The sequence below is a fragment of the Sinohyriopsis cumingii genome, chromosome 9, assembly GCF_028554795.1.
Source record: "Sinohyriopsis cumingii isolate HCF-2022 chromosome 9, ASM2855479v2, whole genome shotgun sequence".
Taxonomy (NCBI): Eukaryota; Metazoa; Mollusca; class Bivalvia; order Unionida; family Unionidae; genus Sinohyriopsis; species Sinohyriopsis cumingii.
The window spans coordinates 53,659,736-53,685,195 of record NC_142969.1 but is presented as its reverse complement, the minus strand read 5'-3'; the positions used below and the strand labels follow the sequence as shown (position 1 = coordinate 53,685,195).

The following is a 25,460-nucleotide window of genomic DNA, read 5'->3' as shown; positions in this document are numbered from 1 at the left end:
GATTATGCATTCATGTTCCATGATCTCATTTCAAGTTTTATTCAGTTTCATTTAATTTCAGTTAATTTTATCTTGTATTATTTATTTTTTAAACTTATTCTCTTCCAATCAATTATACCCTGTTTTTGTTTTTTTTCACTGTACATAGGAAAACAACTTTTGAAAGAGTTTATGTCCATAAGTAGGAAATTGCAGAAGTAGATACACCATAACCGGGTATTATAAATGAATGATTGTTTCGTAGTCAACATTTATTTGGTGTCAGAAGTTGAAAGAATGCTCATTTTGACTAGAAATCTAGATTTAACATATGTATTGATGAGTTCATTAACATATTTTGTACATGGTTTTAGTAGCAAATATTTTATTATTAAGAGCTTTGTATTTTTTCTTCATTTTTTATATTTTGAAATTAGAAACTTGTAATAAAAACCAATGCAAATGCTTAAGAATTTTACCACTCTTGTGATTCATTTTAACCTGAGAATTGTTTAGCTCAGCCTGTGTCAGTGTCTGCACATGAAATGGAATATACACATGCATGGTCTTAATGAATCTTAACCATTCTCCCTAGATTCTATAAGCAATAGCTTGGATTAGTAGTACCTGTCCCTTCCCTGGGTGGAGGACAAAGTTGTCAACATTGTTCATGTACATTATTTGTACACTTTTGTTGAGGCTTCTTGTTTAGCTAAGCTTTTTTGTACCCTGAATGCATACTGTTTTGCCTGGAATGATGAAACTTAGTGAGAGGATGCATTTTGAAGAGTCCTACACCGTCATCATAAATGTAGACCACTGTGTCCCATATTTCAGTCTGCACCAATTTTCTTTAAATTTTGTGTTTATTTCTCGAGCACTGTTTATGCTAGAAACATTGAACTAGATGACCATATGCATTTGTTATTATGAAAACCATACAACAAACAAATTGGTGGTGTCACTAAAATGCTTATGATGTCTAGTTTCTCATTAAAGAAAATCATGTTGATCTGATGTCAGTCTTGAAAATCATGGTTTAACGTCTCCATCTGAATATATATAGACACAGGATTTTCACCAGAAGGCTTATGATGTCCTGTTGGTCCTGATAGAAGAGGGCATATCACATTTATGGTGGTTACACTGAAACCAAATTAAAAGATGAAATTGGAAAATGAGTTTCGCATGACAATACTTAAAATATTTGGTCTTTATTTCTTAGAGTGTTGCTAGGTGATAGGCATGACCTTGAGTGATATTTTTCATGTGATCTACACTGTATCCACAATAATTCCCCTGTCCCCCAAAATGTTTAATAAAACATATGATGTCTTATTAAAAGCTGTGAACTTCATGATACTTCCAGATTTCTGTGAACTAACCAATATTTTCAGAGATAAAACAAGCAATATATCAAGGTTTCATTTACCAGTTTTTATTGTGAATTTGTTCATGTGCAACAAATATGCATAATGGGTTTAATTTTTATTTCCTTGTATCAAAAATAATGGGATTCACACCTCCCCCCACCCTTTTTGTAAGAGTGTTCACAAATTATCTGAGCAAAGTAAAATAAATGAACAGTGTACATAGGACCGCTTAGTGAACTGGTCATCTATTGAGTTATATAATCCATGTGAGCAGTATTAGACCTGCTTGGGTCTCTTGTTGCATTTAGTTCATGACCACAGGATTTTGGCATATATGCATAGAATCATGTTTTTTGTGTAGGGATGCTTCTTTATAAGGTACTCCACCTTATTGAAAAGAGAGGTTTTAGTGATGCATATGTTATGCTTCATTGACTTTTGTTGAATCTGTCTGTGTTTAAAGTTCATTTCTGGAAATTTGATTATTGATCTGTTTGTATTACACCCATACAATCAAAGACAGTCATCATAACCAGCATGATGTTCTTTACTATCATGGGTTAAGTGTTTGTGTTTTGTTATGATTGCATAGAGTTTCCTTACTAGATACACCATAACCTGCATCGAAGGCCATTTCTGACCAATGCAGTTAAAAGTAGGAATAGATTTGTAAAATTAGGGCTTAGTTTTCCATTTTAATTATTAAACATTATGGGACTGAGTTCTCTAAGATGCTAGTCCTTATAGATCACTCACATCATAACTCTGTCCACGTAGGTTCAAGTCTTGGGCTCAGCCAACACAGGTATATGAGAAAGCTTGTCAGTAGCTTCCCATTGGTCCATGGTTATTCCCTTTTTTTTTTTCCCCCGAGGTTCTTCTTCCACCAAATATACTGGTTTGCCATGTATAGCCTATCTTGTGCCTAAATTATTGTTAAACCCATAACTATATATAAAAAATTTGTGATTGGTTACTCTAAACAGATTACCTGGAGACCGCTAAAAGTTTTATAAAGGTGAGCTATCTTGTTTTGCTATCTGATAATGAATATTTTTAGCTTTCTAATAGGTTCAGATTGGATAATGCAATATTTTTAGCTTTATAATAGGTTCACATCTGATAATGCAATGGTTTTGGCTTTTGGTTTTCTGTATGTATGCTGTTGCAGCAGTGGATAGTTGACAGGTGATGGCATTTTCAAGAAGTGTAGCCATGATTAGCTGGCGCTTGTGTCAGTTTGTGTGAACATTCTTTCCAGATACTTTATTGAGAACATTTTCTCAGCTAAGAATATATATTGTCCTTCGTTTTGAGTATGCAAATAAAAATCCCTCTTCTATTGATTCCATTCATCAGCACTTGGAAAAATAATATTTCTGTTTTTACAGATTGTGGAGGCCATGCCACAGACACCTACAGTTGGGAACTTTATGGGGAAAATTGGTGCTTTCTATGAACTGGTGGATGAGCCATCCCCTGTGGAAGAAACCATGACAGTAGTGAATAGTTCTTCAATCCGTCCAAGTCCTCCAGCTCATAGTTCATCAGATCTCACAACAGGTATGGAATACAGAATATGTTATACACAATTATGACTTAAGTGTCATAAATACCACTTTTTTTTCAATGCTTTGGCTCTGGGTTTTCAATGCTTTGGCTCTGGGTGTTTGCTTTTCAAAGCCTAGGGCATGCTATCAACTCTCTGTTACTAGAAATTGTTTGTTTCTGCATTTAGTTCTTCTGGACCTTTTATGAATTCAGTTCAAGGTCACTGGCCACCTATATTGTACAAATGTGTGATATTATTATAGTCATACAAAATGCATTTGTTATGTATACACACCATAAAAACATTTAATTAGACTTAAAAATACGCTTTTTTTAATGATTTTTTTTCCGGCAATCTCCATGAAAAATCGGTAGTTTTTCGGATTTGACTTACATTTATCCCTTTTATTCAACCTAGCCATTCAATTGTTTAATTTCCCCATGTACTTGTTTATCTGATATATCTTATGATCGTGCTTTTGTATAGCAGATGTGGTGCACTGTGTTACAATTGGATGTAACCATAAGAGTGATGATGGGTCCTTTCTTTATCCTGTTTACCACAAAAAAAGTGGATTGAAGCTGTGGGATCAAATAGGGTGAGGGATGGGAAAGTCCTAAATCCTCCTAAATCCCGTAGAAAGCTATATGGTGCATATGAGAAGAGTGATAGAAAGGGCATAAGTAAAATATATCAAATAAAGATTACAGTACAGTAATGTTACTGCAGATGTAAAATATTAATGTTTAAAATAATCATAATACTTTTTCAACTTGCAGAGTGTCAACTTTGATCAAACTCTTTATTTAGAATTATTATAACCAATATGAACTCAAAAGGATTTTTTAAAAAAAATATGAGGTATTAGTCTGGGATGTTTATCATTTATTGGTGTATAAGTCACACACACACACACACAGATATATATATATATATATATATATATATATATATATATATATATATATATATATATATATATATATATATATATATATATTCCTTATTTACCATATATATTGGGACACGATAGTATAATAATAAAAAATTCTGTCCAAGAATTTGTGGTGACATTTTTTTTCATCAAGGTCCAAAGTTTAAGAAACAAAATAATTTATAATTTTGTGTTGAATTTGTGACCCCCCCCCCCCTTGCAGGGTACAGTAAAACAGATAAACAAAAAAATTATTTGAAAATAAAATGATTGAAACTAACTTTGCATTGTTATCATTTATTCCTTCTGTTTTCATCATGCAAAATTTATTAAAGAAAAAAAAATATCCACGAACTCTGTACATGTAGCAGATGCCAGCTGGCATATGCATCCTTACTGTAACATGTATCACTTATGTCAGATAACAAAATCACAACTGAGATGGGAATATCACAGGATTGCTTGAAGGCACATGCCATTCACGCATGATACATTATAAGGTGCAAAATGATCAAGATTGTATTGTACCAAGGTTAACTATACGATGGTAAATCACAAGTAAAAATCGTTATTTGAAAATACATTCACTGTGAGTGCAAATGATAATCTATTTGCTAGCATGGGTTACAAAAGTATTATTAAAGCAAGTTATTGCTGTGTATGCTATCTACTCTGCAAACATCGGATCCATGAATGTTTGTATCAACTATGATTACATATGGCAAACAAATAGAAGCCCAGGTGATGAATAAACAAAACTGGCAGTGAGCAATAAACTCATTGCTTAAACTTATCTATAGGATATCAGATACAAAGGTTATTTTATTGCAAAGCAAACCAATGCCAGAAACTGACTTTGGATTCTTTTAAGTGTGCCTATTATTTTTTTTATGAAGTTGGCCAACATAATTAAGCCAACTTTGATTCCTTTTGATTCTTTTACGTGTGCCGATTTCTTTCTTTTCTTACAAAGTCGGCCGACATAGGGAAGCCAGAATTGATTCCTTTTTACCTGTATTGACAGGAATCCTGAAAATAAATTGAAATGATGGAACAGTTTTTAAAGTGACACAATCTACTGCATCATGCACACATATCAATATAAGGCCAAACAGAAAATTAGTTTTCAATATTTTCATTTAAATGTTCCCTTTCCATAGTTTATAGTGTTTTATTTTTCGACAACAAGAAGCTGGTACTTCATCTTGTGTGGATAAATGGACGTCATTTCCAGTTGGCGTCCTCTATATAGTTGGGAAATCATAGCTATGGGGAAGTAAGAGCATTGTATACTTCTATTTCGAGTAATTAAGTTATTATTTCTTCTTTATGCTTGATAATTTTTTTATTCTTTTTGTGTGAGTATGACTACTTTTAATCACGTAATGCAAATCTGATGTAAAACAAAAAATTGTAGAGTATTGCTGGTGACCTTTAAAATATATAAAGGGACATAACTGATATTCAAATTATTAGGAAATGATTAGTCTACGCATTTACCTCTCTTAGTGTAGTTTTAACAGCTTCTTTATTGCTCTTAATACGGAATCACTTAAGATATATATGTAGAGATGTCAAAATTTTGAGAAATTTCTACCGGATTCCTGTCAGTTCTAATGATCGGTTACCTGGGTACCTGATCAAAGGGAAATTGTATTAAATGTGAACATGAACTTCATTGTTGTTTTGTTCACACATGCCAAGCCCCAAGAGAGGTATAAGCATAGTTTATTACTAATAGTAGTGGAAAAAAAGAGTATTCTGAGTATAAAAAGAGCAGTCTATATATTACATGTGATAATTACAGAAAACTTTATGAAAAAGTACATATTTATTTTATTTAATGTACATATATTTTTGCTACTTACCTCGATCTGCAGTTTAAAATTTTTTCACAAATCATCTAAATCCATGTGATTTAGTAGTTAATACAAGAGTATAGACAGAAAAGAAATGGATAAATTATCAATGCATAAAACTCACTTTAACTGGTCTACATGTCTACAGTAACTTTCACGAACAGTTGTAAAGTCCATAAATGATGACTGTTGTAGTATCCTCGACCTGCCATGGTTCATCCCTTGACGATGGTCCAGTGAAACGTGATTAAAGTTTAACAAAATCCCTCTGCTCTAACATTTTTCAGTCATACAGCATCCAATAGTCACATTGATACAGCCCGATTTGTTTTATGATATCTGGCCCCATTTATTTTCAATTTAGACTGGTCTGCTACATGTGTAGTGTCAAAATAGAATGAATAAATGACAAGTGGTTTCACATTCAAGAATCCCATCTGTTTTCTTGGAACTGTTTCATGAAGAATTAATGCAATAATTAACACATTTACACATGTAGTCAATTTTTAGTAGATTTTTTTTTCTCAGTGTTATTAAATAATAAAGATTTCCCTTATATTTAAATATTTGAGTGAAAAATTTCATTCTGTATAGTTGTCCATTTCATTCATTGTTTCCTAACATGGTATAAGAAGTGCATGTTACGGTAACCAAGTTTTTGTGTTGCCTTTGCCATGACAAAAATATCTGTCTAAGGTATCCCATTAATATTTAAAAAAAGAGTCCAGTAAACAAATACGTCAACAGCGACCTGGACTTAAACAGCTAATACACGCTCCATAAACTTTAGGCAAAAATGACTTTAGTTAAACCATACATTTATAGTGTGCTATCTTTTATTTGAATTGTAGTACATATTTAAATTTCATTGAATATTTCTTAATCAGTACTTACTGTTGCTGTCGACAAAAAGTATTGACTTAGTTAATGTCATCAGGATCTGAAAAAAAACAAGTGCATTTCAGTAGCGAGAATAATAGCGCATGAACCATCAACAGGCACGAAGCTAGGACAGTCTAGCTTTAAATATCAGTGTTGATTCTTAAAGTAGGTCACACAAGAAAAGAGAGAAGTGTACTCCCTTGTATTATTTTGTAGTACATGTATGACTTGTAAATTGTAAGCAACCATACAACCCCTGTAATGAGGAATAAATGCGCACATGACATGAGCCTCGAACTGTAATTGTTATTCTGTGTCATGATCTGAACGTGGTATACTTTTTTTAAATATGTACCTGGTTGTTCATTTTATTACCCGGGTTAATATTACGAGGGGTACCCATTGGCATATTTATATATATGCTTATCAAAGGAAATTGCTGAAGTATTTTCTGAGACAAAAATATGTACCGATATATGTATATATATCCCTTCGATCATTTTTGATATATATTACTTGAACTCTTCGGGCCATCTATATTAACAGTACTTTAATGATTGGCTGTGTCATTATTGCATCTATTCAGTGGATCAGTTTTTAGACTTTACGCCAAGTGTGACTAAAATTAGTTTAGTTTAAATTTAGTTGGGCAACAAGTTTATCTACTTAGACAAATCTGTTACCCATCAGATATATAACATATGCAAATCATGAGAAAGAACCATGATATTTATGCTATGACAGCTGCATGCTAAAACATAAAATATAGATGAGTTGAAACAAATGTTTATGATTGTTTAACACTTTTCCTCTCAAAAAATATAAACATTAAATCCAAATTGCCCTCGGTGACGCTGGTTGATGAAGACCAGTTTCCTCAGAAGTTCTTCATTGTACTGAATGCTGGGAGTTTCACTAGAAAGCAAGCATACAGAACTGATAAATATTGTCTGGTTAAGATAAAACTTACAAGAAATACAAGACTGACAATTAACAATTACTTTGTCAAAAACTCTGGTATATTTATTATAACCATGGTAACAGAATGGCAAATGAGTTTTTTTCATAATGATTGCTATTTTATTGATCTAGATGAACCGAATGAAACAAAAACAAACTTTAGATGAAATAAGGAATGGAAGAAGGAAACAAAGAAACACAAATTGAATATCTAACTACATATAAAAGTCACAGAACTGATGTAATACATTCTTAGTCTCTATCAAATCACAAAGTATACAATCAGTATGTAAATTTTATATATCAAAATAAAGTATATTGGTTATTCAGCCTTTTACATAAAATAGCAAAACTAGACGTCATGTATAACAGCAAACCATGTGAAAATTTAATGATTTATTTCTTGTCAGGGGTGGTTATCAGCATTGGTTACCTGGGTACTAAGTTTGGTACCAATATTACCAGGGTACCAAGTTTGGTACCAATATTACCAGGGTACCAAGTTTGGTACCAATGTTACCAGGGTACCAATTTTGGTACCAATATTACCAGGGTACCAAGTTTGGTACCAATATTACCAGGGTACCAGTTTTGGTACCAATATTACGAGGATAAGTTTGGCAGAAACATACAATCTCACTGAATGACAGAATTTATTTACTGCATAGCAAACAGTGCCACAAGTTAGATTTCTTATGCAGATGTTGCATAAAATGATCTATTAAACAGTAGATCTTTTGGATTTAATAGATGATACAAAGGGGAACTAACTAGGAAATGAAAACTATGCCATTATGTTTTGTATAAATAAAAGTATATAGAATACAAGCCAAAGCTGTACGAAAACTATTATTTTACCACTGATAGACTGTACAAAAACCATTATTTTACCACTGATAGACTGTACAAAAACCATTATTTTACCACTGATGGACTATACAAAAGCCATTCTTTTACTACTGATAGACTGTACAAAAACCATTCTTTTATCACTGACAATTTGTACAAAAACCATTATTTTACCACAGATAAACTGTACAAAAAACATTATTTTACTAGTGAGACTACAAAAACCATTATTTTACCACTAATAGACTATACAAAAACCATTATTTTACTACTGATAGACTGTACAAAAACAATTATTTTACCACTGATAGACTGTACAAAAACCATTCTTTTACCACTGATAATCTGTACAAAAACCATTCTTTTACCACTGATAGACTGTACAAAAACCATTCTTTTACCACTGATAATCTGTACAAAAACCATTATTTTACCACTGATAGACTGTACAAAAACCATTCTTATACCACTGATAGACTGTACAAAAACCATTCTTTTACCACTGATAGACTGCCTAATTATTTTTTTGTAACAAAACTGTTGTACTAGGAAGGAGAAGAAAAGATCTAGATTGAAGAATTGGAGGAGGAAACACAAAAATAATTTTTCAACTACATGAAATTTTGTCTCCCAGGGTTGAATGATGTAATTGCCAATACAAATACAATATTTTTTGCAAGGATTTTTTGTTTTAATCTTTGATAATAACTTGGATTCAGAAGGTTTGGGTTTTCTTGTGGTTTAGTTTATCTTGAGGTATGATGTTGCTTCAGTCCATTATTATGGATAACTGATAGCAAATCAGATTTAGAATTTTGCAGCAGCAGAAAAGATGATGTTATGAATCATGTTGTTCGGATCAAACACTAATTTTCTTATAATGGAATTGTTTGACCAGCCTGATAAAGTGCCACCATTGCAAGGCACAGTTGTGACAAAGAAAGGCAATGCCCCAGTGCTAGCCTTTTTGGGAAAGTATGTTCATCATCATCATCATCTTATGTATTTCAGTCATCAGTTCTCTGTAATATAATCATCAATTACCCTGAAATTTTTTGTGGCATGGTCTTTTTTTTCTCAGTCTCGCAGTAATTGTTTTAAATGCCACATAGATGTGTATATTAGTAAAATCAGGCAGTGATGCCAGATGTGTGTCTGAGTAAATCAGGCAGTGATGCCAGATGTGTCTGAGTAAATCAGGCAGTGATACCAGGTGTGTGTCTGAGTAAATATGGCAGTTATGCCAGATGTGTGTCTGAGTAAATCAGGCAGTGATGCCTGATGTGTGTCTGAGTAAATCAGGCAGTGATGCCAGATGTGTGTCTGAGTAAATCAGGCATTGATGCCAGATGTGTGTCCGAATATATCAGGCAGTGATACCAAATGCGTATCCGAGAAAGTCGCATAGTGATAGCAGATGTCTGTTTGAGTATATCAGGCAGTGATACCAGGTTAATCACAAATTAATCATATCTACATGACCAAAGAACTATGTCAGCACTAATGTCTAATGTGACATGAATAAAATTGCTGTTAGCTGGAGAGCAGGAAAAGACAATAATGGCATTATGATCTGTATATTTTCATTTTTATACTTTTTCAGAAGAGGAAGGAAATTTGTCACAGCAGGTGGAACTCCAGTTAGAGAAGGAAATGACCACCCTTGTCAACATTGAAAATCCAACACAGACAGATGCTCACAAAATGACCAATGGAGATACTGGTAATTTAATAAGACACATATCTTGCTTTTCTCGTGCTTTTTACAACTGTTCATTTGTTGTAAAAAAAATCCACACTTTTAACTGATTTTAGTACCTTAAATGTGTTTAGGACCTATAGTGTTACCTATGTTGGTTTGTCTGTGCATCTGGATTAGATAATCTGGCTGAAGGATATCTGAGCTGATGTTGTGTCACTGTGTTAATTGTCCATCTGTCCACATTTCTATTTTCAGTTTTGGATAAAACTTGGTAGGAATGTTTCTTAGAGTGTGTTTTTAAAACAAATTGTCCAGGCAATTTCCCTAGCAATGACATAGGTTCCATCAGAGTCATATGGTAAATCTTTTCTTTGTCTTCTCCAGTATGGCCAAGCAATATCAAATTGATTTTGATAGGAATGTTTCTTGGGATACTTTTTACCATCAAATTTGTGTCCTGGTTGCTTTCGAAGCAATGGTTGGACTTTCTTAGTATCCTCTGTTCACCTTCTTTTCTAGAACAGCTGAGCAGAGTATAACAAATTAGTGACATCGGGCCTACATGGACCTTTGATTTACATTCAGGTCAGTTTCTTGTGCACTGTGTGATTTGTGTTCCATCATAATTTTGTTGTGTTTATTACGATTGGGGAGGGCAGGGAGATATGTGTTCCATGCAAATTGCGTAGTTTTAGGCTTGTTCTTGGTTTCATATTGACTCAAAAATTAAATTATCTTTTATGGACATTGTCTCATGCCTTCAAAGAAAACATGTCAGAACCAGAAAAGGCATTTACACTACAGTCAAACTTGCACATTAGTCCAAATTTTAAACTGATCACTGAGCTATATGTCAGTTCAAAGAGTGCCAACTCTACCAGTTGTTTCAGTAATTTTGGTCTTGTATTTTGAAACGAATGGACTACAGTCAGGCATTATGTGATATATTGTACATGATTTTTCTTGATATATTTAAATATGACTTCTTGTGAAAAGTGTTGAACTTTTGGGGAAAAAATGGATATATTTTACATTGCTGCAGGTTCAGGCAATCCAAAACCATCTACAAATACATGGGTTGACTTAGCCTCAAGGCCTGCCACCCCCACCCTCATGGATTTTGATCAAGTCCAGTTAACAGTGACAGCCTCAAGGCCTGCCACCCCATGGGTTTTGAGGAGGGCCAGTTAACACTGACAGCCTCTGGGCCTGCAACCCCATGGGTTTTGAGGAGGGCCAGTTAACACTGACAGACCTCTGGACCTGCAACCCCATGAGTTTTGAGGAGGGCCAGTTAACACTGATAGCCTCCAAGGGTGCAACCCCATGGGTTTTGAGGAGGGCCAGTTAACACTGAAAGACCTCTGGGCTCCTGGCCTGTGGGTTTTGAGGAGGACCAGTTAACTTGGACAGTTATAAAGTAATAGCAGAATGATTATTTAAAATTTGTCAGCTTTGTGCAGATCAAAGGTCATATATTCCTCTTATAAATTGTACTTAGAAATGTGTATTTTGATGACGAAATTTGTCAATTATGACACAAGTACTGAGATCACTTTATTTTTTTTCAACAGAAGGTTTGCTTGGGCAAGTTAGAGCACGTTGTCAACTAATACAGATTTCCTGTGTAACACACTTTTTGTTGACTTTGTCATTTTATTCCAATGGACTGTTTTGTGATTATTAAAATAGTATTTTTCTTTTTCATTTAAATTATGTAATAAGATACAAAGGTCTCAATTTGATATCCAGTCTCTCCCGAGTTTGTGGTGATATGATAAACTTGGGTAAGAATTGATGTCCTATTGATGACATCATTTTGTAATTATTATACTAGTTGATCAGGAAGTGTTCCTTTTTTTAAAGCAGACATCCTTTAAATTAAACGACAAATACAATGCATTTATCCATCAGCTAACAAGTTTTTGAAAAAATCTGGATGATGATTTGCCACCTACGGATGATGATGTTTCCCTTCAAATCCCCTAAAGGTGTGCTGACTCAGTGGTTAGCAGTTCAAATCCAACCATCAGATCATCCTGAGTCGGCTACTGTGGTGTGTCCTTGGTCAAGGGACTTCACTCCAACTGCCTTGGCACTACATAGCCTTCCTTTGTTGCTGTGCCATAAACACCAAATCAACAACAAAATCAGATTTAGAATGTATTTATAAGTATGCTATATCTACATCTTTATAATTTTTTGTTTACGGCTTAAATGAGGCCTATACTGACAAATTCTGGAAGGCAAATAGTAGCATTATTCATTATTGCACACTGTGGGCAAATAAAGTGTACAAATTAGGTGATTTTGGATATTTAATCTTTTTGAGTTCAACTCTGCTAAGTCAGTGTGTTATTGTACTATCCTTGGTGTCGGCATTCACACAGATGAAAGCATATGCATATGTTCACCCTCATTGAATGTCAACCAGTCTTTCTTGCCAGGTCTCAGACAGACAGTTTGGAGTAGGTTTCATATCACCTTCCCACAGAGGAAGGGGCTGCAAGGGCTAATTTTTTTGTACATATATGTGCATTGTACATTCTTGGTAAAGTCTTTACATTTGGCTCAGGTTTTTTTCACACTATAAATACTGTTATACTCGGAATTATGAAGCTTGGTGACAGGATGCATCTTAATGAGTACTACATCTTCATAAATGAGGTCACTGTGACCTTTTTTCATACCTCATTTACTTTGTTTCCTTTTTGAAGTTTTATTTCTCAATCATCAAACTATATGATTTTATGTATCTATATTAGTACCACACCTTACCATAGAAGAGGATCACTGCGACCTAAATTTAACTTGTTACTGGTGCAGGTTAAGTATTTGCATCAATCTTATATAAGTAAATTCATGAAACTTGGCAGAGGGATGTATGTTGATCAGTACTACACCTGATCACAAAATAGGTCACTATGACCTATATTTTGTTTAACTGACTTCAGTTAAATTTTGTGTTGTAAGTTATTTATCAAGCTCTGTTTAAATTAGAATAATACGAAAAGATACTTTATGTTTCTCTATACCCTTACCATAAAATAATGTCTGTTGCCTACATTTTACATTTTACTGACTTAGGTTTTTTGCCCAAACAGGTTTTTGCACCATGTATATGTAGTTATACCTAGTTTCATGAAATTTAGCAAGAGGATGCATCTAGGTCAGTATGTATACAGTCTCATTACAAAACCAGGTAACCCACTATATATTTCATGCTTCACTGACTTCGGCATTGTTGTGTTTTTATTTTGTTTCTCAAGATCTGTCTAGCTTTGATCATCATACTAGGTGATTTTATGCATCTCTATTAGTACTGTACTCTTAGCACAAAACAATGTCAATGTGACCTACATTTCACATTTTTACTGGCTTAGTTAAGCTTAGGCATGTAGCTCATAACAGAATAGCTTTTTTTCAGAAACTTGTACAGCTATTGTTATACCAAGATTCATGAAATTTCATGGAGAGATACCTTGATGAAAACTATGCCTTCAACAGAGATTGAAGTAGGTCACTTTGACCCATATTTCATGCTTCACTGCCCTGGATTCAGTCATAAGTACTGGTCTTGCCACTGATTGTATGCAACATATTATTGCAATCCCCCAACATACAGAGGGTCATTTTGACCAGTATTTAATATTTGACTATCATATGTAAATTTTTTATACTTACGGCAAAATTGGTGTTTTATCTACTATGTAATACTGCTGTACCTAGAATCGCAAATCTTGGTGAGAGGATGCATCTTGATTACTACACCATCATGTTAGAAGTAAGTCACTGATCTACATTTCACACTTCACTAAAATTGGTTTAGTTTGGTTTAATTTGATGTTTTTACTACTAATGTTTTTGGGGCCCCGAGTGGCCGAGTGGTCTAAAGCGCTCTTCGTTACGGATCACTGCCATCTCACCTCTGTCTGCGGCGGTTCGAGTCTAAGATTCAGCCAATGTGGATATATGAGAAAGCTTGCCAGTAGCTTCTCGAGGGTCGGTGGTTCTTTCCGGGGTTTTCCCGAGTTCTTCCTCCACCATTAATACTGGCCGCCATGTATAGCCTATCGTGTGCTGAAAAATGGCGTTAAACCCCACAACAACAACAACTAATGTTTTTTTAATCATTTAAACATATAATTGTATACATCTCTCAGTAGTTCACCTATACCCAGAAAGTCACTGTGACCTAAATGTTTCATTTTTCTTTCTTACGTTAAGTTGCTCCATTTAGTTTATGACCACATATTGTATATATTTGATTATAAGGGGACTTGACTATAGGTTGACCCCACACACTCTTCAGTTCTTTTTCATGGCTGATAAAAGCAAATTTTGTCTTTGACACTTCTTTGTTAAAAAAAATGTCTGTAAAGGGTGACTTACCATCAGGAAGTCAGAGTACACTTGGAAAAATTACACAACCTACGTTGGAAGGATGTATGGATGGGAATAATAAAAATGAAACCAATGTTATGTTTTTGAGTAGCATATGTCACAGATAATTGAGAACACACATTTTGTCCATTTTAATGTAATAAAATCCATAGAAATCCATAATGCTTGACATCCAAAGTCAATTTATTTGAAATTTATTTTCTTCAAATTCCTGGCACTTATTCTTGTGCCAGTCATGGACCTCTTTCTCTGACACCTCCAATTCATGTCTTACACTTCAGTAGTAATGTTTATCTGCAAGGTCCAGAAAACATTAACATGATTGCCTCATCATAAGCATTACATTTTCCCCCTCATATTGGCAAAACTACTGAAGTTTTGCCATTCACATTGTACAATGTCCAAGTGACAAAATATCCAGTAACTGTCAGAAAGTTGATGATGCAGAAGTTTGGATCAGTATTTACATGGAAGCTGAACTTGGGCTCAGTAAGTGACAAATTTGATCAAGCAATCTGCGGAATTTCATTTAAGAATCACCACAATTGAAACAGGTGTCATTCGTATGGCATGATCAAATGGAGTTTAAATAAGCACCCTCAGTTAAATGAATATAGGACTCTGGTTATCACTGAACAAGTATCAGATTTGTGGCTCAGTGAAAAGGTTTGTCAACCATGGAAACAAAGTCAGTGCTGCATTTATAATCAAAGAGATTGAAGCTAGATTTATCATATCTTTTGTATGTCATGCTTGGAAGACAGCCTCTACTCAGCATGAATTTAATTTTCATTTAAACAAAACCTGCATGTTTATAATTGAGTACATACAATAGAGTTTTGGTATATTCTGTCCTATATAGATTCATGAATTTGGGCGATGTATTTTAATGAGCACTACATGCTAGCTGTCACTTCAGGGTTACTATAGCCTGTGATTTTCATGCATTAAAATCTGGCTTCTTGAGATGGTCAATGATAATAGCTTTTCCAGCAGGTTTTAACAACAATTATTTCAAAATGTTAATCATTAATCTGTTGGTTTGTTTAAATCAGTTTGTTTCCTCTGCATTGATATGATCGAAAAGAATTTTCTTTGTTTTTTGTTTCATGTCTTGTAGGTCCTCTCAAAGTTGGTAGGTACTAGCTTCTGCCTCGCTTGGTGCTCAGCATTAAGAGGTTAGTGCTAGGACTGGTTGACCTGGTGTCAGGATCATGTGACTGGGTGGGAAATGATGCTACGTGTCTGCTGCATGATGCCACAGGGCTAGACATCACTATAAACTGTCACACTGCAGACATCATAGCAATATGACTGAATAATTGTTAAAGCTACATTAAAAAATGCAAACCACACACACACACACACACACACACACACAAAAGTTGGTAGGTATTTGGTGGGTCTATATAGGTAGCTTGGTAGATAAGAAGTTTCACAATTTGTCAGCACTATACTGGCCACACATACTGTCAATTAAATGTTAAAATTTCAGTTAAATTATAATGATTGAAATGTCAAACATAAAAATATAAGAATGCAAAACAAATCTTTATTATTTCATTGGCAAATAAACAAATCTTATCAGAGGGGTCATTTGGAAGGAGGAATGACTATCAATCCCTCTTTAGGGCCTGTGATGAAAATCCATTTAAATGACCCTCTGTAGAAAGACACTTGGCTAATGCAGACAGAGGGCACTTTAATTTGAAATAGCCATTGTAACAGTATGAGAAGAGTATTATTTATTGTTGCAAAACCACAGTGAGGAATTTGTCTAAGATTTATTTTAAGCACTTGTTCCTTCATTGACATATGCTATAACATTATATGGCAATAATTAGTTTCTTTCCAAACATTACATATTAGTAAAATTGCGATTAAAAAGTCAGATGCTTATTAAAAATATTATTATGTATACTATATTAAACATCATGTATTCTGAAAATGTTGATATTTGGCTTATCCTTGTTTGGTTAAATCTCATTATAAGCACATACTGACAATGTCTAACACAGTGTTTGCATCATGTGCTTAAAAAGTTATCTCCCTTTTTCTCAGTTGGGAGTTTTCCACTTTGGAGTCGTATTCAATCATCCAAGATGTTCATGCAGAATAAAGCAAATATAAGTTTAATTTTAGAGACTGGTTTAACCTACAAAGTTATGTGGTAATGAGACATCATACACGCATAGTAGTATGTTGTAAGTTGGTTTTAGCAGCACTTCCCTTTTATGTGGCATGCTGGAATGAGGACATACCTATACCATTAGAAATGTATATATTTTATGTGAGCTCAGTTTCAATGGAAGTGTTTGCCATTTGCACCCATTTTATGGTGTGTGCTTATCATGTTAAATACAGTTATATAAGTGTGACTACTTTGAGCTCCAAGGAAATTTCACCATATTCACTGCATAGGGGCACACACCAGCTATTATGTACTTTTGAGAGAGTGACATATGTAAGGTGAAGTTGCTTGCATTTAAAACATGCACAATTTAGGGAATGTTGGCATACCTCTATGCTACATTAATGTAATGTGGATGATATTTCTTTGGATATTGTACTTTTGGAAATTGTGCATGATCTAAGCACACCACTAACTAAAATAGCCTACGATGAAAACCCATTGAAATGACTCTTTATAGAAAGACACTTGGTTAATGCAGGAATGAAGACACATGCATATACCATTAGAAATGCATATATTTCATGTGAGCTCAGTTTCAATGGAAGTGTTTGCCATTTGTACCTATTTTATGGTGTGTGCTGTGTCATGTTAAATACAGTTATATGATTGTGATTACTTTGAGCTCCAAGGAAATTTCACCATATTCACTGCATATGTAATGGCAGATTGACAGATAATCTGCATATTGAAAACAAATTAACAAAAGAGAAAGAAAGACTGAAGCAGTAATTTCCTGAATCAATCTCAGATAGCATGTGTTTTCTGTCAGATGAATTTGATAGTATTTATATTCTTTTACAGAAGAGATCCAGACTACGGAGCCCTCTGATAACATAGTAAGAAGTAAGGACCACGTGGCCAGTGAAAGTGAGAGTGATGAGGAGTTCTGTGACAGTTCTGATCAACCCACAGCTGTGAGTAAATACAGTAATCCCCACTATAAAGCCCCTTAGTATTCTGCATCCCCATTTTTAATGGAATAAGGTCTGGGATCCCAGTTGTAATAGAATAAGGTCCAGGATCCTAATTGTAATGGAATAAGGCCCAGGATCCTAATTGTAATGGAATAAGGTCCAGGATCCTAATTGTAATGGAATAAGGCCCAGGATCCTAATTGTAATGGAATAAGGTCCAGGATCCTAATTGTAATGGAATAAGGTCTGGGATCACAGTTGTAATGGAATAAGGTCAGTGATTCCAGTTGTACTGGAATAAGGTATGGGACCCCATTTGTAATGGAATAAGGTCAGGGTTCCCAGTTGTAATGGAATGTCAGGGATCTCAGTCGTAATGTAGCATGCTCATGGGATATGGTCAGAGATCCCAGTTGTAATTAAATATGGTCAGGGAACAATGTTGTAATGGGATATGGTCAAGGGGTCGCAGTTGTAATACAGTATGGTCAGGTTTTTTTTGGTTACCATTAACTGGTGACCTCTAAAGGCATGTTTGGCTCTCAAACTTGGTTCATGACAAATTTATGTATTATGAACCAAATACCATTAGCGTTATTATTATTTCACATGTATTATTATTAGCAGTAGTTGTGAGCTACCAAGATGTATTTAGTTTAGCTACTTAGCAGAAAGAAAAATAACTCAATTTTATTAAACAAGTTACACACAAGAATATAGTAACCTCACTTGGATCTGCCGATAACAAGGTTTTATTTTCTCTCCCTGTGAGACTGCTTGTCATTTAATGTCTTATAAAACCTCTCTGATAATTTGAATACACCCCAATCAAATCAAGATAACTACAGCTGTGTACATGCTCTAATTTATACTTCTCTCTCTCTCTCACACACACACACACACACACACACACACAAACACTTTTATCTCATTATCAGTAGAAATGGCTCCTGAATAAAATTACTAATTAACAGCGTATGTGTAATTGTGAAACACATGCTTGATCTTTTGTTAGTGCATTTGATATAATTATGAAAACAGGTGTTCACACTTTAAACAATTGATGAATGAAGCAGTTGCTCAAACTCACCAAAAGCAGTTAAGTAATGAAAAGAAGCTTCCTGGAGCTATTGTTAACAGCACCTACACTGTTAGTCCAAATTTCCTATGACCCTTCCTGCCTCATTTTTGGTATTTTGACATTTATGATTGTGTGTAGGGTCAGAGTTGATTGCCTGCAGAAAAGTTGGAATTCGCATAGGGCAGTCACATACCTGTGGGCTGAGCGAACTTAAAAGATACTACACTGAGTCATAATTGCATCAAAATTGATAGCAAAATGATTTATTTTCTGAGAAATTGTGAGTATTATTATATTATTATTACATCTTTAATCCTCTGACAGTTGAGACAAAATTACAACATTGATGACATTTGTCCTGGTAGTTGCCATTGCATTTCTAGTCACATGACTACACAAATCTCACTACCTACATGTCAATAAAATTAGAAGTCCAATAGTCAGGTGATATTAACAATAAACAAAAAATCCCTTGTTCAAAAATACGAAAATATTAAATGAAAGTCTCATACTGTTCGTAAAAGAATGAAAGAACACATAATTCTCAATATATTATTATGTTGCTGTGACAGCAACTTGGAGAAACATTCATCAAGAATAGAGCATGTATCAAGGATGGTTTCATTGAGCCCTTCATTGCAATGTGCTCTCTGCTTGATGAATCTGGCTTTGTCAGAAACCTTTGAGTTTCACTGGATTACAATAAGTGCAATTAAAATACGAAAAATTTAAACATTGATTCAAGTAATATGCTTTTATGTATACCATGTCTTCCTCATCAAGTGAACGAAGTTTAATTTCATTCTTGGATTAGTCAGTGCTGATGTGCTCCAATGAAGGCAGGTTGAAACCACTGCATGGCTAAGAAACGCATTACTGCTGTCCACTTAAGATGGGGTGAAGCCACTGCTTTGTTAAAAAACACATGGCAGCTGAATGCAGAAGTCAGGTGACTGCTGATTACATAATGTTTATATAGGAAATTTGCTGGAGGGAAATCAGAAAGGCCATTGTGACCAGGTGACTGCTGAACTTGGGTGACCATTAGGACAGGTCTGCAAAGAAGATAGCCATGCACCTACATATTGCATAATATGCTAGAAAATCAGGGTCTATATTACTAGTTCTACTGATTACTACTAACAAAAGGCATTGACCGATGTTGTGTGTGTGTGTGTGATTTGGATTTTTGACGTAGCCTTAATGATTTTTTGTCATATCACTATGATGTCCTGCAGTGTGGCAGTTTATAGTGATGTCTAGCACTGGGGCATCATGCCACAGACATGTAGCATGTGTTATGGCAGTACATCTGGTTTAAGTTAACAGCGTCAACTTTAGCATGTTTACAGCATGGTATTTCTCATTCACTACACCATCATAACATATATCTTGTTCATGAAGTGAGCTATTTCATGCAACTATGAATGACCCTATTAGATTATACATAATTGTTACGCTTAAAATGTCCCAGTTTTAATTCACAGATATATAGTCTTATTTCGGCAGATATGATTTGAAATTTCATTCATGTGGAGCACATGTTGTGCATTACCGCTACGATTTGTTGTTGATGGATGCTGGAAGAAACGTATTTTGAACTGCTTTGACATTTTGATCACGTAGCTTGTCTACTTACATCTAAAAAGTATGATGCCTTGTGTCTTTGCATTTTATTTGTAATCATTCGTGTGGAAATCTGTGGTATTAATTCTTGAGCGTGTCTCCTATTCTGGGTCTTCATGCTTATTCCATTATGTCACCTTCAGCATAGAATGTTTGATGCATGATTTTGATTGGTCAGTAATTCTTTATTGCCCGATGATCGCAAGTGCTAAATTCTGATTGGTCAATAATAATAGTAAAAAGGAGGTCAGCGTTCACAACCTTTGTCACTTCCTAGTCTTTGTCAAAGGTGCTAAATACAAAATGGCTCAACAAACCTTAAAATCAGATGGTAAAAAAAAAAAAGTTAAAGTTGTCTAACTAATTCCATTGCATAAAATAATACTAGCAGAGTGTTATTTTGTGACTTTAGTAAATTTATGTGTTTTGAACTTATTTCTTTTGGAATTTAAGTAGAAGGTGAATAACCTACATCTGCATATAGCAACTCTATTTAATATTCAGAGTGCTTATAATTTATTATTCTAAATTCACAAACATTATATTGATGCTTTATTCCTTTTTTTAGAATCTACACTTTTTGTGTGAAATTAGGTAAATAGAACTTTGTTGACTGCTTGTGAGCAAACCATTGCACCAAGATGGGTAATAAATCATAGAGGCAGCGAACCAGATGTGCTTGGTGCACTCTTGCACCCAAACCTGAAACTTTGAACCAGAACCATATGTTTTGGGTGCATCTGCACCCAAACCTTAGACACATTGAGCACCAAAGACTATGGTACACCAGCAATAGTAAACCTTGAACCCAGATTAAGTTCTTTTATTTTGATTAACCCCCCCCCATGAATGAATAAAGAATAAATTGGAACATGTTGAACACCAATAGCTTGCTTGACTCAGTACTAACCATGTTAACCCTGCATATAAGAAATAACAAGATACACATGAGTATTTTAGTACACACGAGTATTTTAGTCTTTATTGCTAATTAGTTGCTTGACACGCTGCATTCTTATGCACTTGCATGCTTCAGCTCTGTACATCTGTATTTAAAAGTACTTTCAGTTAGAAAAGCATATGTAATTACTTGCTGCTTCCTGTTAGTCATAACTTATGTTAACAAGCTTTATGAACAAATTTGTGTTCTACTAACAGATTCAGCTTACACTAAGAACACTTTAGATCATAATATATTGCATTTCATAATGCTAGTCATGATATAATTTCACAAACATTTCATATAAGTCACTTGAGTTGCTTTTCTCGTCTTTTCTGTCATTAAATAATGTTACCTTCATTTGACGCCTCTGTTCATGAATTGCACTCTTAGAATAAGATTGTTCCCATAGAATATGATAGTATATCCTCAAGTGAACCAAAAGCTGATGGAAAGATGGATCCTTTCTGTATCCGTCGCCTGTCCATGAGGGATGCTGTGACACATTATCTCCCACCCAGTCACATTATCCTGACACCAGGCCTACCATTCCTAACACTGACCTGTTAATGCTGAGTGCCTAGCAAGGCAGCTGTTAGTACCATTTTTATAAGTCTTTGGTATGACTTGGCTAGGGTTCAAACCCGCGACCTCCCGCATCCAAGGCGGATGCTGTAACCACTAGGCCACTGGAGCGGTCTGGACCAATGTCTTCTGGCACATTATGCTTTCTCAGATCTGGGTCTATGCAGTTTGCAGTTGGGCTCAACTTATAAGTGATTTATATGGTAGTATCAATTTCCTGTACTTTGATATGTGTTGGTCTGCAGTGTTTTGATCTGTGTTGGTCTGCAATGCATTGATCTCTCTTGTTCAGGGAATGCTTTGATCAGTGATGGTTCACAATGCTTTGATCTATGTTGTTCAACCATGCTTTGATCAGTGTTGGTCCACTATGCTTTGATCTATGTTTATTCAACCATGTTTTGATCTGTGTTGGTCCACAGTGCTTTGATCTATGTTGGTCAACCATGTTTTGATCTGTGTTGGTCTGCAATGCTTTGATCTGTGTTGTTCAGGAATGCTTTGATCTGTGTTGGTCCTCAATACTTTGATCTATGTTGGTCAGCAATGCATTGATCTATGTTGGTCCACAATGCTTTGATCTATGTTGGTCCACAATGCTTTGATCTGTGTTCATCCACAATACTTTGATCTGTGTTCATCCACAATGCTTTGATCTGTGGGCTTGACATGCAGGTCCTTTCATTCTTGGTTACTTTGGTGAAAGGTGGTGGGAGTAGGAATGGCATTTATTAAAACAAATACAAGATGTAATTGCTCACACTAGGCATTGACTGGTAATCCTCCTATTGGTGCAATTAGAAAGAGATGAGAATTGCAAGTATTCTTTGCGCAGTTGGTTTTACTCATTCATGAAAAATCTTTTTTTGTGTTAATGTTGGTAATACCTTTATTTTTTGAGTACAGTAACCAGGTTGGTGCTGGACTTTTTCCAGTAGTTGATGAATTTTGTCTTTAAACAATATTTATATGATCGATTATTTGCATACAAGAAAAGGTCTGTTACGTGGAAATTTATGTGGAGGTTGTGGGTTCGAACCCTGGCCAAGTCATACCAAAGACTTATAAAAATGGTACTGACAGCTGCCTCGCTAGGTGCTCAGCATTAAGAGGTTAGTTTTAAGCTTGGTCAGTCTGTTGTCAGGATAATGTGGTAGGGTGGGACATCATGCTACATGTCTGCAGCATGAAAACCCAGTGCTAGACATCACTATAAGCTGCCACATTGCAGACATCACAGCAATATGACTGAAAAATTATTAAAGTTACATTAAAAATCCAAATCACACACACACTTATTGAGACCTCACAAGAGGGAGTACTTTGTAATAAACTTTCATTATATTTTCCAGGAATTCATGGAAAGGATAGTCAGAGGACAACCTAGGCTTGAAACATACGTGTCTACACCCGTAAAAACTTTAAATGGAAGACCATACCATGTTCATTTTTCTGACAACCCACATTTGGAAAGGCCAGTATATAATGGCCCTTTATCTCCTATCAGGACTTCTCTAACAGACAACTTGTCATTTCTTAGGGATTTCCCATTCATTCAAAGAGGGACAGGTGTCCCTTTAAGTGACAGTTTGTTGGTGAATGGCGACCAAACTCAACATTCTTTAGATGTTACAGATGGGAGTTACTTAAATTCTGGACAAGAAAATATGGATTTGATGAAAGAAGAATTAAACTTGACCTCTAATAATAATTCATACTTTTTGATGTCACCAAGTGACCGAACAAGGAGGGGAGGAGAAGAAAATTCACCCCCAGAGGGCAGCTCTAGTCAGGATCAAAGTTCAGGGGCCAGAAGAGGGTTAAGGACAGGTATCAATTTAAGTTTTTTTAAATTAATTATGCATGACTTACATTTCACTAAAATACTTAAATCATTAGACAAACCTTTTGGTGTGCATCAAAGCCTGGGTATGCATCAATGCATAGGTGTGGATCGGTACATAACTATGCACCTAAGCATAGGTGTACATCAAAAAATCATAGGTGTGCATCAATGCATAGTGGTGCATCAGTGCATCGGTGTACATCAAATCATAGGTGTGCATCAGTGCATAGTGGTGCATAGGTGCATAGGTGTACATCAAATCATAGGTGTACATCAATGCATAGTGGTGCATAGGTGCATAGGTGTACATCAAATCATAGGTGTGCATCAATGCATAGTGGTGCATCAGTGCATAGGTGCATAGGTGTACATCAAATCATAGGTGTGCATCAATGCATAGTGGTGCATCAGTGCATAGGTGCATATGTGTACATCAAATCATAGGTGTGCATCAATGCATAGTATGCATCAAAGCCTATGTGTGCATTAAAGCAATGGTGTGAATGAAAGTATATGTGTGCCATTGGAGTTTTGCATTTGTTTCCATTTCTCCAAAAATGTTGATTGTATAGTTTGAATGTTAAAGTTGTATGTAAATGAGCATCTTTTAAAATCTGTCAGAGCATGTAGATCTGTATGTGTCCATTTTTCTCATCCACAACACAGAGTAATTCAGCTTTCAGCTTTTTTCATATCTCTCTCTCTCTCTCTTTCTCTCTCTCTCTCTTTCTGTCTGTCTGTCTGTCTGTCTCTCTATATATATATACACACACACACACACATACACACACACATCCATCAGTCGCTGTCTTGTCAGGTCTGTTAACTTACTTCTATGACATAGAGGAGAACTATTCTACTAATCCCAATATCGGCATAAGAAGGTCGCTATACTAGGTGCTTTGCAATACTTTAAATATTTGTATATTTGTTTTAGTTCATCACCGCTTAGTTTTTTGCATGCTGTATACATACAAATCTGCACAGAAGCTATTTTTGACCAGTGCAGTTGAAAGTTGGAATAAGTATCTTATTTTCATATTTTCCATATTAATATTTCTACATTGTGATAGGTTGATCTCTGCAGGTTAATTGTGCATTATATGTGTGAATACTGCAGTGGCCTTTCAGTGTGATTACTGATGCATGAACTATGCCTGTATTAGTGGTCACACAGGCTGTCACTAGAAGGTTGCATAAACCAAGTGGTAGTACTATCTGAAGCAACTTTTATCCTGTATTAGTGGTCACACAGGCTGTCATTAGAAGGTTGCATAAACCAAGTGGTAGTACTATCTGAAGCAACTTTTATCCTGTATTAGTGGTCACACAGGCTGTCATTAGAAGGTTGCATAAACCAAGTGGTAGTACTATCTGAAGCAACTTTTATCCTGTATTAGTGGTCACACAGGCTGTCACTAGAAGGTTGCATAAACCAAGTGGTAGTACTATCTGAAGCAACTTTTATCCTGTATTAGTGGTCACACAGGCTGTCACTAGAAGGTTGCATAAACCAAGTGGTAGTACTATCTGAAGCAACTTTTATCCTGTATTAGTGGTCACACAGGCTGTCACTAGAAGGTTGCATAAACCAAGTGGTAGTACTATCTGAAGCAACTTTTATCCTGTATTAGTGGTCACACAGGCTGTCACTAGAAGGTTGCATAAACCAAGTGGTAGTACTATCTGAAGCAACTTTTATCCTGTATTAGTGGTCACACAGGCTGTCACTAGAAGGTTGCATAAACCAAGTGGTAGTACTATCTGAAGCAACTTTTAT

General features: G+C 35.1%; 1 protein-coding gene across 3 annotated transcripts in view; it reads left to right on the top strand.

Annotated features, from left to right (window-relative positions):
- The window catches only part of LOC149791830 (uncharacterized), a 65,010-nt gene that overhangs the window by 20,372 nt on the left and 19,178 nt on the right, over window positions 1-25,460 (top strand). For all 3 annotated transcript variants that reach the window (XM_089970340.1, XM_089970339.1, XM_089970341.1), the window contains 4 exons: window positions 2,744-2,915; window positions 9,992-10,111; window positions 17,490-17,602; window positions 23,187-23,664. In XM_089970340.1, the coding sequence (XP_089826466.1) occupies window positions 2,744-2,915; window positions 9,992-10,111; window positions 17,490-17,602; window positions 23,187-23,664 (883 nt within the window). The remainder of the gene's footprint in view (window positions 1-2,743; window positions 2,916-9,991; window positions 10,112-17,489; window positions 17,603-23,186; window positions 23,665-25,460) is intronic.